This window comes from Artibeus jamaicensis, unplaced genomic scaffold (assembly GCF_021234435.1).
Source record: "Artibeus jamaicensis isolate MK-2021 breed Jamaican fruit bat unplaced genomic scaffold, CSHL_Jam_final contig_233, whole genome shotgun sequence".
In the NCBI taxonomy this organism is placed as follows: domain Eukaryota; kingdom Metazoa; phylum Chordata; class Mammalia; order Chiroptera; family Phyllostomidae; genus Artibeus; species Artibeus jamaicensis.
This window is the reverse complement of record NW_026521486.1, coordinates 53,028,537-53,045,922: the sequence shown is the minus strand read 5'-3', so window position 1 is coordinate 53,045,922 and position 17,386 is coordinate 53,028,537. Positions and strand designations below refer to the sequence as shown.

Genomic DNA, 17,386 nt, shown 5'->3' with positions numbered 1-17,386 from the left:
AAAGATTGGAAGTTTGAAAGAACACTATTGTCTGACCCAAACAAATAGATACTAAGGGCCTGAGTCAGGGCAGTGGCAATGAAAGTGAGAATGGAAGAGCGAAGAATAAGAAACAAGGAAGGGTAACATGTTAATTTCATACATGGGCCGTTTTGATTTCTGTATCTCTGACTCCATCACCCTCTATATGAACCTTCCTGCTGCTCTGACTCTCACTCGTTGTTTCTCTGAGTAACTGCCTGTGACTTTCTCTTCCTATGAAAACTCACACTGTGAGTCAGTGGCCTTTCTCAGATTATTTGCCAGTAGCTAGGAGGTCTATGTCTTTTCTTCCAGAGCTTTTGTTCAGGTGAGAAAACAGCTTGCCTGGAAGCTGCTTGGAGAAAAACAGACTACAGAACCTTCTTTCGAGCCTGGCCCATTAACCAAACTTCTCCCAGGCTTGTCTCCTTTGCTCTTCCAATACTAAATAGTGCTGAATCCCCCTGGTCCTCCATCTGTCTGCATGTGTCCTAGATCTCCCTGGGCAGAGATTAGGTAATTGTGCCATTCCCATCCACATGCCCATGGGGTCTGGCAGGAGGGAAGCTGCTGGCTGGCAGCAGTGGGCTGAGCAGGAGCCAGGGGAGCGCCTGCTCCAGGAGTCTCTGAGCAGCTTGCGGCTGTGCCTGGTCCTCTGAGGGGCAGCCACGTGCCTGCCTGCCCTGGATCTGCCTCCTTTCAGAGGCCAGTTCTCAAAGGACCGAAGAACACAGGCTCAGACCAAGGAAGACACCATTATCAGGCTACCCACCCAGGTCCAGCCCATTGGGAAACATGAGACCCTGCCCCACTTCCTTCCTTCCTTTCTGCCTCCACCTCCTGTCTCCAGAGCCTAACCTTCTAGCTCAGTTATTAACATTGAATTAACAGAGGAGGAAACTCAGGTGATAGACTTGCCAAAAATTAAATGATCCAAAGAGTGAAGTCAAATGTTCCCATTTGACTTCAGAGTACATTCAAATATATAAATATATGTGTGAGCACATGCATGTGTGTGTTCAATGTGCACCAACATGTATGCATTCAAATATATACATTTAAACATGTGTGTGTATATACATGGAGAAACACATATATACACACATAAGTATGTGCCTTGATATGTGTTTGTTTGAATATAGATACACTGATACTTGTACACACACATACATGCACACACAAAAAATTAGGTACATAACTGGCATGGGTAAACAAGCTTCGTATGAAATACTTTTCATCAATAATCCACAGCATGGATAATTAATATGAATGGCTGCGAACACGCGCTATTTTTGATCAAGTAAACAATATAGTCAACATCTCCCAATCCCTTCCCACTTCGGGAGGAGGGGGAACTGCACATTTCTAGGAATAACACAATTCCTCGATTTGGTCTTTGATAAGTTTATTTTTAGGTTGTTGTAGGTTATGGGTATATCAGTTGCCAAACATATTGTAGTTGTTGTCTCTAGAATAAATTCATTGCCTAGAAAATTGCCTTCCACACTGATGACAAATGAAAGCTCCCAAGTTCCTCAGGATAGCTAACTAGTAATTACAGAACCCTGCAAGGTGCCCCAACACCACTTGATTTTAATGGCTTGTAGTGTTTTTTTAAACTATTACCTTTTATTCAATCATTATTCACTAATTTTTTCCTAAAATTTGTGTCTTTCAGAGAAAATGGACATTGGCTGCTTATGAAAATATTAAAATGAGAGCACCTTCAGATGTCTAATGGCACAATGATCTCCTTTTGTAGGTGAGAAAACACACCTAGAGACTATCCATGACTCACCATGTTCTCCTGTTTACTTACACATTTCTGCATAGGTTTCTGTGATAGCTGAAACCTCCTTCGATGGTTTATTTTGAAGACTAACTCAATATTGAAATTTGACTCTGTGACTTGTATCTGGTGTGATGTCCAATAAACAGCAATTCCCTTACCCTTTCCTTGAGTCCTTAGCTATTATTTTCTAAAATTTTCTTCAGTTCACACTTGGTAAGTTAACCTACTTACTTACACACATATGAGGTATTGATCAAACACTTTATTTTTGTGTTTATTAAGACAGACATGAGGGGATTCCTTTGATGTTTATGATCAACTAACTACTTCCATGGTTACTATGGATCTACGCCTAAACTTGGCCACAGGTTTTTATGTAATCTTTGTTGTATTTTTTCCCTTTACCATTTAGTCCCTTTATACTCCTCTCCCCACCCAGCAATCACAACACTGTCGTCCATGTCCATAAGTCCTTTTTATTTTTTGCTCAATCCTTCCACCCCCTAACTTCGCACCCCCTCCCAGACCTGTCAGCCTGCTCTCTACCTATGAGTCTGTCCTCATTTTCCTTGTTAGTTCAGTTTGTTCATTAGATTTCACATATGTGTGAAATCATATGGTATTTGTCTTTTTCTGACTGGCTTATTTCACTTAGCATAATGTTTTCCACATCTATCCATACTGTCACAAAGGGTAAAATTTTCTCTTTTTTTGGCAGAGTAGTATTCCATTTGGCAGAGTAGTAAAGGTCCCATAGTTGTTCTATCCACTCATCTACTGATGCACTTGGGCTGCTCCCATATCTTGGTGATTGTAAATAACACTTCAATGAACATAGGGGTACTTATGTTCTTTCAGATTAGTGTTTTGGGTTTCCTTAAGATATATTGCTGACCGAAATTTTTTTGCTTTGTTTAATATTTGTAGTAATTAGTTTTAGCAGTTTTAGCAGAGCAGCTAAGGCTTTGAAGGATTAATTAATTTAACTGAGGTTATTTAACCAGTAACTTATCTAGAATTGTCAGAATAATCTATTAACATCATCCAGAAAATGTGTTTCACTTAACCACAAATAAAACAGGATTTTACTTATCTAAAACAAACAAGCAAAATAACATTGTAATCAGATAATCTCTGACTTAACTTCTACTTAATTGCCTGATCTAGCTAATTTTTGAGTGTCAGTTTCTTTCTCGGTTGAGCAGTATATATAAACTACTTGCATCATATTTCTGTCAATATTGAAAGATAACTGTGTAAAAATGCTTTATTAATTTATAATCTTCCAGACTATAAACCCACAAAGCATGGTCATATATTTATTTCTGTTTTTCCAGCATTTGGCCTAGTGCCTGGCCCATAGGAAATGCTCAATAACTATTTGTAAAATGGAACTGAAGTAAATAGTACTGTATACTTGTGAGACAATAATATTCTTTTTCCACAAAGTCTTAGGCCAGGTGACAGCAAAAAACTGCCACAAGGCTCCTTTCAGTTCTCTACCAATTTCTAAAAAAAAATTAAAATGCAATTTCTGTTTTCCAAATTTAGGAAACTTGAGGACTTCTGTTCAAAGTGTTGTGATGAATTAGAAAATAGCATATTTCCATGTTTGATGTGCTGGTCCAAAAATTCAGATTTGGGCGTCAGCTCAGTCAATTATTTATATTATGTAAATTTGAGCATCTGCTCTGCCCTCCTCCGTTTCTTCATATGTTCCCATCTACTCCCAATAATAGCAATAACAAGAATAACGGTAAATTGCCCTTGGGCCAGAACCCGAGATAAACTCTTCTGACATCATCACCCCTTTTAATTCTCACATCGACTTCATGGATCTGGTGGAATTTTTATGCCCTTTCATTCAGAAGAAAACTGGAATGTAGAGGTGTGTCTAAGACAACTCAGCCAGTCAGTGTCAAACCCAGGTCTGCCTGGTTCAACCTTCTTAACTAAAAACTCCATGGACTCCCTAAGCCTGCTGCAGTACCATCAACGCTCCCCCAGACATTTGATGGAGCAAGAGAAAGCATGAATGTAATCAAAGAATAATAAATAGTAATATGATGATAATAATTACCACTTATTAAATACTTTCTATGGACTTTAAATGTATTATCTTATTAATGAACCATACTAATCCTATTAGGAAACTGTTGCTATTCTTGCTATTTTAAATTAGAAGCAACTGAGGCTTTGCACTGTTAATCAATTTAACAAGTTATTTAATCATAAAGTTACATAACCAAAACATAATCTATTTTAAATAATAAAGCCAGTGCTTGTAATTAAAGCACTAAACTATAATCCAAAGTTACATAGATAGGAAAAATAATCTTGAAGATAGGATACACCTGTGTTAATAAAAAATTATTTTCATAACCATAATTCCATGTTAAAACTTTTTTCTCAAAAACTCTAAAGATATGTGAGATGACAGCGGTGACATAGATTTAGGCCTTCTCAACGATAGACTCTTTCAAGCAACGAAGCACTCATCTGTGACCTAGCCTTCATCTACATGGCCTACATAGGCAACACGTGACAGAAAGTCCAGCTTTTTTCCAGAGAGAATCTTCTCTCGGACTATACTCCAGAGCTTGGGTAGGGGCCAGCCTGAGTCATAGAGGCAACAGGGTTTCATATGTAAAAGACAATTTGAGAGGTGTCAAAAAGTACTCCTATTTCCACCAGCTCTGGCTGTTTGCAAATATGACATCTTTATGTACCTACCAGGTAAACAACCACTGAGAATAATTTCAAACCTTTTGACTAAATCAATTAGTTCAAATCATACCTCCACCATTTACTAGCAATGTGAGCTTCAACAGGTCACTCTACATCTTAGCTTCCTAATTCATAAAATGAGAATAATAATAGTGTCTCCTTTTAAGGATGGTTTTAGGATTGAATGAATTAATATATGTAAATCACTTAGAAGCATGACAGTACATAGCATCCTATAACTGCTAGATGTGATTGTTCTTATCTGTACGTTTATCTTTATCTCCCTGTAATATTCTTTGCAAAGTAAAAATCCTCTTAATAAGGGTCAAATGATGTGTGGACATGATTCCTTATTACAAATGACAGGAAAAACCTAAATTATATAATTTAATTTTATAAATTATGGTATTTTAACATGGAATGCTAACTAGCCAAAACATGTAGTTATGGGTTATGGGCAGATGAAGAAAAGGAGTGAGAGAATGACTCACTCTGTATTTTTCATTTCTTAAATATTTTTCTAAGATTTTATTTATTTATTTTTAGAAAGAATGGAATGGAGGAAAATAGAAGGAGAGAAACATTAATGTGTGGTTGCCTCTCACATGCCCCCTCACTGGGGACCTGGCCCACAACCCAGGCATGTGCTCTGACTGGGAATTGAACCAGCAACAATTTGGTTTGCAGGCCAGCACTCAATCCACTGGCATACCAACCAGGGCTGTTTCTTAAATATTTTAAGCCAAATCTCTCCCTTGATTAGCCAACTCTTTTTATTAAACTTTATTTTTATCATCATCATTATTATCTTTTAATCATTAGCATTTTATGTAAGAAGGATCTCTGGAAAGTTTTAACTAAAGAAAACTGAAAGAAAAATATCAAGAGAAGAGGTGTTAATTTTTTTTAAGTTAGTAGGTTCACCTAAATTTTGGATAATATTCTGTCTTTCTGTGGTCCACATCTCTGTGGTCTGATGGCTTAGATTGCTCGCGGTACTAGATTCTGTAAACGAGGAGATGTGTTTTTCTCAACTGCAGATTGTGTAGTTGATTGTTTCAATGGCAGACATTGGTCCTTCTAGACTTCTAGCTACCTAGTTTAGACCTTTCAAATCTTCTAGAAGTATCAGTTGAAGTATGGGATGCATACATTCTCTCAACAGACCAGTCTGTGCTCTGCTGACTGCTCACGGGAGTTAAGAGTCCTAGAAAGTTAATAGATGACAGTGAACAAAAACTTGGATGACCAAAAACACAGCACAATGTTTAATAAGACTCACAGCTTTATTTCTGCTAGAAAAAAAGGAAGGGGAAACAGTCTCCTTTTTTTTTACAAAAAGTTTAAACAATTGTTTTGCTTTATCTAATAAAGTCCCTAGAAGAATGAAGCCACCCTGGATTGGAAAGTAGGCTCTTTTCAACCATCCTACATTCCCAAATGTTCATTCAGTTATAAAGTCCTTCTGAATAATCCCAGCAACTCTTGGTTCATGGGAACCATATTCCCCAAAAGCATAAAGAGCCAATTCTTCAAAAATAACTGGCTTGTTTTAGGATGACAAAAAAAATTAAAAATATTAACTTGCATAGCCATTCAAATTATTGCTGATTTTTATAAAATCACTGCAGGGAATTTTGCACTAACTTCCTCCTATTTTCTCATCCCAACTCAGGATCCCCAGAAAAATTAGGAGCTACTTTCCAAATGAAGCTTTAAGGAGGTTTTACAAGCACATATATGAAATCTAAGGAATTTGCATTAAAGGAAGGGGAAAATAAATTAAATAAATAATATCTAATATATAACTCAGACAACATTTATTATCTACAAACCTAAACACCAGAAAAATGCTAGCTTCAAGGATAGATCCCCCCAACCTCCTCTCACAAAGGAAAGTGTCAGCACAGACTCAAAACATGTAGGATGGCTTTGGATGCTTCCCAGAGGGTTTACAATCAAGGGTAAAAAAACACAGCAGGGTTGGTGCTGTAAGCAAAATGGAAAGAAAATAACTTAGATTTCAAGGAGGTGTAAATAAGAGGGTAAAAAAGGAAAAATGCACAGATAGTTTGGAAGGTTCTAAGCAATAGCTAAGCTGTAGAAAATGACTTACTCATCTGTCTGCCTTAGCACTTTTATTCATTGTCCCTATTTGTGTACTGTGCATCCTAAAATTATCCTCTTTGGCAGGAGCAGGATGTGATCCACTATCACATAAACCATTTAGGCTTTTAGTTTGTTTTAAATAATTGTCCTGGCAGATTGGCCAGGAAGGTAACATTTCTCTGGAAAAAAGATACATTTGACAAAACTGGTGCTGCTATTAAGGAAGGAGGGGAGTTACATGATGAAAAATAAACATCCTGTGAATCAGGATAAACTTGTGATGAAGATAGAGATTGGTAAAATCATTCACTGGCCCTGGTTCTGATATCTGCATTGCTGTCTGGTTACTCAAAATATTATCTACAATTAAAGTATATTTTACAAGTGAGAAAGAGGTAACAATTAGTGGAGAAGGAGACAGAATTATATATGTGTTGGAAAAATTAAGTTCAGCCAATAAATTGATTGGTGCTCGTGCTTCTAGAAAATATGGTATTGGTGTGGACAGAGGTCAGTGATTTTAAACACGTTTTCTTTAACCAAAAAAAAATTCAGCTTTTCAAAGGAAATCTAGAAGGTAAATCCCGACTTACCTATGGGCAGGTGTGAGCTAGAGGGAGTCTCCAAGCTAAGATATAGCCATAGTTAATTTAGCCAACAGCCATTTCATTACATTGCTCTTGAATGTGACCTAGGTTGTTTGCTGATTCCAATAATAGCACCTGAGCTTCATCAGAATTTCCAGAGCCCTCCGGTTAAGGAGGCCACGAAATGGTCTAGATGGTTCTCTAAGTCCCATTGGTCACAGGAGTCTGAGGTTTCAGTGACTTTATTACCCCATCTCCAGTCCTAATAAAAGTGCTTTTGAAATGTTGTCAAGAATCAAGTTGATATAAGATATCAATTATGGTTCTCAAATTACTAAGGAAGTTATGTTCAGCTTTCAGCCCAACAAGAAATAGTTAATCTCTCAAAGAACATGTTTTGCTATTGACAGCGACAGCCGACTTAGAATTTTAGCCTCTGGAGGCTATCTTTAGATAGACACAGAAAAGTCCCAACATTTGGTCCCCAGGAGTCACGCACCTGGTGCTCCTTTGGCAAGTCCATTCGACCATCGACACATAGTGTCCATCTCCTACTAGTCCTCCATCCTTTCAGTTTCAAGAAGTTTATAGAATTTCAGTCACCAAAGTTACAGACTTTCAGAACTATGAAGGACTTTAGAAATCATCTAGACTGAGAACAACTGCTTGATTTTACCAGTAAGTGAATAGAGGCCAGAAATGGAAAATTAACTGGCATAGGTCATTCAATAAGTTATTGGCAACACAAGAATAGGACCTATTTCCACATTATTGTAAACATGAAATAACTTCACATGAAGACCCTAAATAAAGGAATCAATACGATTTGAGAAGTTGATGAGAAAAGAGAGTGCCAGGTGTAGGAGGGCCTAAATGGACCGGGACTAATGTATTTGATATATATCTATGGGGTTCCTTGAAGGTCATTAAATCTTCAGCTCAACCACTTGAATTATGGAAAGCATCTCCACATCATCCTGAATGCTGATCTTACTGCTCTAATCAGTGAAGATTGTATTGAGTTGAGCCCCAATGCCATGGTGGGAGTAGGAATCATAGGACATATCTATGGGAACATCATAGCGAGCGGTACCAGCTTGAAAGGAAGTTGAATGCACATGCCCTGAGCTTAGACTTGCAGAGGGGTAATGTGGCATGAAGCTATAGGATTTATCCAGGTCAGGAGAGCCATCTTGTTTCAAGGAGAAGTTCCCACTGATGCTCAGGGGTGGAGTAAGTGGGCCCTCATAAGGCGGTGTAGTGCAGTCTGGTGGATGATTCCCAAAGGATGATTCTCCCAAAGTCTTGAATATTGGGGGTTTCAGATTAATAAGATGTGTTTCCATATGGCCATAAGGAGGGCTGGGGAGCCCAGGAGACTGATAGTTGAAGTTGTGGACAGAGATGGCAGAGTCACAAACAGCAGACTTCTCCTCATGGTTCTCCAGGAGGGCAGACTGTGGGCCCAGTTGGAGGCATCCAGCCACCAAATTGCTAGTGGGCTGAGAGAGCCCTTTACAGAGCATCTCCACAAAACTCTTCCCTTCAGGTGTCTGGCCAGTTTCCAGGACCTCAGACAAAGCCCAAATATAGTTCCTGGCCAGTCTAAGAGTCTCTATCTTAGAGAGCTTTTGGGTTTTAGAGTAACAGGGCATGACTCTCCTCAGGTTGTCCAGGGCATCATTCAGGCCATGCATCCGGGTCCGTTCTCTAGCATTGGCCTTAACTCTTCGAGCCCTGAACCTCTCCAGGCGAGCTTTTGTCATCTTCTTTTTCTTGGGACCCCTTCTCTTAGGTTTCTCCCCATCCTCTTCCTCCTCTTCTTCTTCCTCAATACTGTCATGCTCTTCAGCTAAGCTGCCAAGCATCCCATAAGCAGTTGGTTTTCTCTCCTCCTCCTTCATCTCATTCTGAGAACTCAGACTTTTGTCCATCCAGGATGGCGTGTTGACCAACTCTGTCATCTCCTTGGGTTTCACATACGCTTTTGCCATTTCTAGGTTCTGGGAAAGGAAACAGCAACGTTTAGCACCTCTGAATATTTTATTTGACTTTAAACTTTTTTTTATACCTTGGATATAAAGTACAATATTTGTACTGGGATTCAACTTAACAATTATCTAGTTCAAGGCCTCCATTTTAAATAATTAATATATAAGAGTCAAATAAATTCCTAGGACACTTATTTTGCTATGGCACATTATAAGAAAATAAACTATAGAAAAAATTGACTTGATTATTCATTGCAGTGTAAATGCCTAACTGTTTTTATTCTCAGGTTTTTATTCATGGGCATCCTAATGCAAAACAACTGGTAAGCCAGTCAAAATATATTTTCTTTTTTTCCAGAATTCTGATCATAAAAGGAAATAGAGTACATGGGGTATATAAATTATTGTCCAAATAGAGGAACTTCTGCAAGTGAAAAAGGATGCTAAAGTAACTATAATGATAAAATATGTCTATAATAATTATAATTATTACAAAATTTAAAAGCATATCAAACAATAAAATAAGTAAACTGTTGCATTTTTACACCATAAAATAAATAAAAAGCTATAGTGAGATTATTCAGACTACTTTGTATGTATTCTACAAAGAACTTCCCAGCCTCTCTATGTAGAGACATAGCACATGTATCTAACCTATAACATCCATCACTTCCCACTGACTCTGCCAACTGCTGACTTCAAGCATCTCTTAGGAAGAGCCATGACACAACTGGTGGGTATACCACATAGACATGGAATAGGTCTCTCACCATCACCAGAAGAGCATTTTGTTATTCAGCAAGCATTTTGTGGTCTGTCTAGTGTTTGTGGTGTTAAAGGTGTCAGTGATACGATGTCAAAAAGGTTCAGGAAAAGAGAGAGGGTTACCACTGATCATCTTTCAAATTTGCTCATATGTTAAAGTGAGAACACTTTCCATTGTGCCTGCATCTCACATCATCAGAAAAGAATATAGCAGCTTCTAGAATTACAAGTCACGAGTCTACTAAACCTATTTAAGATTATTTTAATGCAACTATTATAATGATACTTCATTAAAAATGAAAACTCTGGACCAAATGCTAAATTTAACAGAACACGGTTATTGTGAACATCAGCAAGGATGGCTTCAGATAAACACTAAAATAACCTGACTGTTTTTAATTCACTTAACAGATACTGTTTAATCAAATTTTTTTCTGAAAAATTTACAAGTTGAAAACATTTGGAGCCCTGGCCGACGTAGCTCAGTGGATTGAGCGCGGGCCTGTGAACCAGAGTATCGCGGTTCGATTCCCAGTCAGGGCACATGCCTGGGTTGCAGGCCAGTTCCCAGCAGGGGACTCATGAGAGGCAACCATACATTGATATTTCTCTCCCACTCTTTCTCCTTCCCTTCCCCTCTCTCGAAAAATAAATAAATAAAATATTAAAAAAAAAACATTTGGAAACCAGAAGAGACTGTGTCTTAGTAAACATTTTATACTCAGTCCTGGAAGAATGAATTGTTTTGAGATCTGTTGAGTGATTTCTGGGTGTCTAATTTACCAAATAAAAATATCTGTTAAGCTCCATTGGGTCACCTTAGTTTACCAGCTAGTCTTTGAAATGTTAAACCCTGCATCACCTTCATATATAAAAAAGAGGAGAGCATAATATTTTTTTTTATCTTTGAAGCTTGAGCCTCAAATCAATGAATGCAAGGATTAGGACATAGCTTTTAAAAATATAGATATATGATTTGATTTGTTTCTGGTAATCTGAGCTTGTTTTCCTTGTAACCTCATTTACCTCCTATAAATAATTAATGTTACTGCTTTGCAAAAACAACCTAAGTTTCATGTTAATCAGCACGGAAATCATGTCAGCTTGACTTACTCACTTAATAAGGCTTTCTGGGTAAGCAGCTTTATTGAAAACACACATTGGAACCTATTGGTCAACTGGCTGCCCAGGCCAAGTCAGAAAATCCCACTTTTAATATGGATGATAGAGCTTGTGTGCTGAGCTGCACTGCTAACTCAGGCAGCTACCCAGCAGGAGGGTGAAGGATCTAATTAACTTTCTGTAAAAGTAACACAGACCTTTCAATGGCAGGTGCACTCTGAGGTCAGTGAGGACAGAGTAGGCTTGGGAAACCTAATGTTCCACACGTAATTATAATTACATTTGCATAGCCTTATAGCAAACCTTTGAGGGAAATGAGGATTGTTATGCTCATTTTACAGTCTATGTCACTGTGGGTCAGGAAGGTTCAGTGATGGAAATGTAAAGACATAGAGCTGGTAGAATAGGTCGTAAAACCAGTTCTGATTCCAAATCCTAGGTTTTATGTCTGTTTCTTTCCTCTTTCATCACAGCTACAGAAGAAAGGCACTTTGACTTCAGGAAATGTAGATCAGTAGAGCTAAGTCACTAGGAAGTAGCCACCAGCCAAAGCTAGGCTAGTTTCAGTGTTCTCTGCAGTGTCTCTTGGCTCTCATATTCCAGGATTCCTTCCTCTTCCAAATATTTTCCTTGTTGCTTTCACCCATTTATTCCCCTTGCTCTTACCCTCTGCTTCCTTTCCTCTTCTTCCTCTTTCTCCCATGTCCTTTTATCATCATCATGACCACTGAGACATACTTACATGCATTGAGAGGTGAGGAGGAAGATGCAAGGGAGGAGAGTCTACTGAACTGTTCCCAAAACTGAACCACACCCTAGCCTCCATATTTGACCTTTTTTGTCATCCTCACCTCTCTACTTCTGGACTCCAGTCAAATTCTGTCAATCCTCACCCCCATCAAGGAGCAAGGCCAGGAGAAGGGAGTAGACTAGCTTCTGTTTTTAACATAATTTGATGGTCTCCATAAGAGTCAGAGAGCTGCTTTGAAATCAGATTGTTGGCAGGTATGTTGAAAAAGAACCAACTGACTTTGGTTGAAACAAGGGGAACAGCAACCAAGTGTCATCTTTGTTCCTCTAGTACTATGGAAAGGATATAGGGGGTTCCAGTTTAACTTCATTTTTTCCCACATGAAGCTGAAATAACACATACTCTTCTGAGAGTTCCAGCTCTTCTAATTCCTGCTTACTAATCTCAAACACACTACATACGCTCTCTGATCTTCCATTTCCTATTTGATACAATGGGGATAAGATATATTTTACATGATTCTTGAAAAACAAATAAAATATGAAAAAGAATTTTGTAAGCTTTAAGTCTGTAAAAAACATTATCCATATCTTTATCATGTGTTTATCTTTGGGTTTTCTAATCTAACCCATTAACACATATTTGCTTGTTCAAAAATAAATATTGTTTTTCACAAGTGAATAGTAAAAGTAGATTGTATTGACTATTGTGCCTCTTCTGGTTGGCTCAAAAGATCATCGGCTAACTGCCCAATATCCCACCCTTTTCCCAATGTGCCCAAGCAGCACAGACTCTGGGGTCAGATGACTTGAGTTCAAATTTCAGCTTAATTACTTACTAGATGTGTAAACCTAGGCAAGTTTCATAAGCTCTCTAGGGCTCAGTCTCTTCTTTAAAATGGGAATAATAATAATCTTGCCTCATAGGATTATAGTGAGCATAAAATGAGCTATTACATGTAAAGACTTTGAACAGTGCCAGACAACATAAATGCCATGTGTTGGGTGTTATTTTTCCTAAAGTTCACCATGAGTTTTTCTGGCCACAGGGACAAACACTGGGTATTATTACAATCTATGCCTAATTCTGTCAGCATAATTAAAAGTTATATTGATTATATGCCAACAAAACCCTGCTTTACCTCAACTCCCACTTCAAAATAGTCCCTGATTTTCAACCTCAAGGAAACTAAGTACTGAAGCTCCTATTCTGTTGCAAGGGGTGAGGAAACAGAGTTCTATCAACTGCCTCTACTGGACTGACTACAACTTTTCCACCATATTCAGGAAAGAAGCTAGACTCTTCTATTCTGGTTTATAATTGGGAAGCAACAGTTGGCCAGATACTCCTACTCTGTCACGTGAATTTTCAAGTTCATGAAGTTTCTGGTGGAATAGAGACAACTATTGGCACTTGGGCAGTGTTCCTTTCATCTTTGATTAAACTATACTGGAGATATGGCTTTCCTACCAGAATCAATGCCAGAGCTCTGAAGGAAAAAGTGAAGTGTCTCTCAAAAAGAAGTAAAAGCCAGGACTTTTCAAACATAAATCCAAAAAAATTTCCTTTGACGTTTTCCATCTAAATATCTTCAATACATCAAAAGATAAGCAATAGGGAGAAAGAAAAATATCCAATTTTAGATCTGAGTTGAAAATGTATGTGTTGAAATTCTGAGTTTTGATCCAGGAAACCAACTTGGTTCTCTACAGAACGGGTACCTAACTCTACCACGACCTTTGGCCTGTTAATGAGCCAGCTTAGAGATGTATTAAAGGAAGCATTAAGCTGAGACCTTCTTCCACCACTCATCAATTAAATGAGAACATAAAAGTTATTTTAATTCTTTTACCCTTAGGGCAGAGTGAAATAATATTTTTGTCATATCTCATTTAGAAGCTTTTATGAAAAGTAAGGAGATAGTACAAGTACTTTGTAAAATTATTGTGCAAATATGATATTTGGCAACTGTTTCATAGAAGCTGTATAAAAATCTATTGCACTATTTCACGACTATTGTGGTACATCATTTTGAATTTCCATAATTCTTAGATAGTAAAGTAGCTTTCAAATTATACCTACTGGCAATTCCAGTGTGACCAAAATCAATGAATACTGGCTCTGGAGGCAGAATACAGCTCCCCTGGCCCTCCCAATACATGCCAGTCCTATACAGCTCACTTCAGCCTTTGACCTTGGAATTTGAATTTCCTTATGAATTTATACAATATAACAAAATCCTCCCCTTTCTTTAGGATCCTTCCATGAAATTTTAAGTTTAGCCAATTCTCTCATAGTTAAAATTTTCTCCCACTTTTTAACTGTTTTAACCTATTCTAATAAAGTGTTTGCTTAGGCAATGATTGTAACTACCCAGTACTTTTGTTACTGGGTCTGAAGTCCTTGATTCATTACTCTTGGGTAGAGCTCTCCTGGAATTTATCCTACACTTTTACTAATTTTTTATTTTTCATGGAGAAGTTTTAGTTGATGAATAAGTGGGTAAGGAGCACTGGCATGTGTGCCTGTGGTGATTAGACAGTGTCTTACCTCTTTTTTATTAAATACTTCATTGTTGTTCTATTACATTGTTGTCCCAATTTTCCCCCTTTGTCCTCCTCTACCCATCCCACCCCCCATTCCCACAGTCAATCTCCACCCTGTTGTCCATGTCCATGGGTCAATAGTGTCTTACCTCTTAAAAGCTGACTGTATTCTCTTCACCTCCTAATCCTATAGCTAAATCCTAACACAACAGGAATGGGAGTATTCAGCCCAGTTTCTAGGGAATCTAAGGACCACACAGACTAAATGACTTACTCAGAGTTTGCACTGAAAAGATAGAATGGAGATCAGGTTGCTCACAAACTGCACTGCCTGAAAACAGCTGGTTGGCTGTTTGGCACTTTCTTATAGAACCTTTCATATTCTATCACCTCCCTCTTGATTAATACCTGCATGTATACATGCACACACTCACACGCACACATGAGCTTGCACGCACATCTTGTTCAGCCTAGCCATGCCATACTTCACTTTTCATAACCTTAGTTTCTAATGGTGAACTTTGCAAACATAAGTTACTCAGTTCTTTAGTTTTCCCTCCATGTTCTCCAGCATTTCAATTCTGGTCCCTCTGTCAAAAAATGAGGGAGGCAATTTACATTTATTAGAATTGTCTGAATATATATTTGGGGTGGGTGAATGATGTGTGAGAGGCAATAGAGGTTGGTAGAAGGCACAAATATGCATAAACAGTCTTTCCCTTCTGATTCCCTAACTGAAAGAACTGAGGGAAAGGAAGTTCTCCCCACTCTATTCCAACTAAGGATTTTTAGCAGACCAAAGGGAACAATGGTAAGAATACCCTAGTGGCTTTAGAGCATCTTTTCTCACTCCCTATTCTATTTTTTCCCCTTCCCCTTCCTCCCCCTCAACTCCTTGCAGAGCCCCAAATGTTATATGCAGAGTGGTGGATCAGGTCAGTTCTTCAAACCTACTTGCTGAATCACCTTGAAAAAGCAATGAACTTTTTAGAAATTTTTTCTGCACTTATAAAATGGGAGGGTGGGTTTGACAGAAGTGGAGGACAGATTAATTGTAATCTCTACTGTCAAAAAAGTGATTGAGAATATCTGAGTTTCACTTTGGGTGACAGGTATTATTGAAATTAGTGAAGTTATTAACATTCTAATATCTGTCCCTAAGTATCTGACTCTCTCTGCTTCTCTATTTGTTTCCTAAATCCCACTCCCTCCTCCCAGAGCCCAGAAGAGACTTACCTCATCCCAGCTGCTGCTCTAGGTCTGCAGAAACGTCCCACAGAAACTTCTGCAGCCCCTGTCCCACCCCAGCCGCTAGCTCACCTCTGGCAGTGGCAGTCCCTGGCGTGAACTCTGCGAATCTGTGTCCCTCCGGAGGAGACCTAGAGAAGCCAAGTTCCCCTGACCGTCCAGGTCATAGGAAAATGAGGTGCTTTTAGCGATCCATGTTAAATCCGGCCACTGCCTCTTAGAAATGCCACCAGGTCTGGTTTCTCTGGCTGCTATTTATTTTACTCCTTCCTTGGAGCTCTGTGTGCTCCTCCAGGAAGGCTTTGGGCTGATGTTCTCTTTGCAGCTGGTTTAATCGGTCTTCAGTACCTCCTATCCCTGGTTAGTTCCTGGAGTGGAGCTTTCAGGACCACGGCCTCTGGGCAGCTCCTGCGCTCTGGCCGGAGTCTCCAATTACAACAGTTTTGATTGCTTTCCCAGCTGACCAGGGAGGGGTGATCCTGCCCGCAAGCTAACTCCTCCCCTTCCCCCATCCAAAAGACACACCTACTTCAAAGGATTCCTTTGGCTAGGTCCAGTTTAGCTGTTAGTTTGTTCTTTCGTTTAGTTAAATGCGAGGAGAGTTGCTGAAGTTGAGAGGTAAAGAAAAAGAGGACTGGAAATCTTTGTGGTTAAAAAGGTAAGAAATGGGAGTGGAGCAATGTAGGCAGAACGGTGAAAGAGAATTGGAGAGAGACTTGGAGAGAGAGCTATGACGGGCAAATAGAAATGCTGACCCGCTTATCAAAAAGTGAAAAAGATCCATTCCCAGAACACAGCATCATTCACCTCACGTGTGTGGTTATAAAACTTCAGAATTCTAAAAGTAGAAGGAAAAAGTAACTTCCTCTCTCTTCAACATCAAACTATTTCCATTTAAAACCTTTTCATTTTATTTAGTAAATACAGACAAAGCCATATCTATATTTGTTGTGTTGTTCTTTCAACTTTTCTTTGTTTAAAATTTATAAAAACAAAAGGCAAATGAACGGAATTTTACATTTTAAGAATGCTTAGCTGCTCAAATTACAAATGCATCCACTGTTGTTTTTCAAAATAAACCATTAAGCATTCAGGTAGAAAAAGTCCACCTAAGTGGTAATAAAGTTGAAATAAAAAAAGGGGGGGGCACATAATTCCTAAAATGTCTGTCATATTATTTGCTAGAAAAGGAAAAGAAAATGCAAAATGTAAAGAAAATACGTGGGTGTGCTTATGACAGGGAGCTGTGGACCGAGCCACCAAGTCAAAGTGCAGCATCTTTGTTTTAGAGATTGTCAAATTTGGACTACCTCATGTAAAATTTGACCTTGATGAAATGATTAATTGTGAGTTCATTTTTAGGTGTAAAGTCGTTTGTTATCTTTTAGTGATTCCAAGGAAGAAGGGAGAACATGCTTGGATTAAGCATTTTGCTAAATGATCTTCAGTAAATCATTTCCAGCATCAGTTTTCACATCTATAAAATTACCTGATCACTTAAGTTTTTTTCATCTGTAGCAAAATAAAATTCTGAGTCCAAACTCAACCTCTTTTTGAAATTGACTTGAAGGAAATTTCCCAGGCTTTTTGGAAATCATTTGCTCTACCAATGTAAGTGGCACATGTGTCTAAAGAAGATGAAAAATTGTAAATATTTTTGTGTGTGAAGAAAGGTAGAGAAGGTTAAAACAAAAAAATTGTTTTATTGCCAATAAAGCTAAAAGAAA

The 17,386-nt window shown here is 38.3% G+C and overlaps 1 protein-coding gene across 2 annotated transcripts; it reads right to left on the bottom strand.

Moving 5' to 3' along the window:
• Positions 1-5,859: 5,859 nt before the first annotated feature.
• NEUROD4 (neuronal differentiation 4) lies at positions 5,860-16,056 on the bottom strand. 2 transcript variants are annotated; one of them, XM_037159653.2, is made up of 2 exons: positions 15,732-16,056; positions 5,860-9,239 (listed from the first exon to the last, which is right to left on the bottom strand). In XM_037159653.2, the coding sequence occupies exon 2, from the start codon at positions 9,228-9,230 to the stop codon at positions 8,235-8,237; it is 996 nt and encodes a 331-aa protein (XP_037015548.2). In that variant the 5' UTR covers positions 9,231-9,239; positions 15,732-16,056; the 3' UTR covers positions 5,860-8,234. The 2 variants fall into 2 exon arrangements, with proteins under 2 accessions (XP_037015548.2, XP_037015547.2); XM_037159652.2 differs by lacking the exon at positions 15,732-16,056 and adding an exon at positions 15,648-15,717.
• Between the last annotated feature and the right edge of the window lie 1,330 nt (positions 16,057-17,386).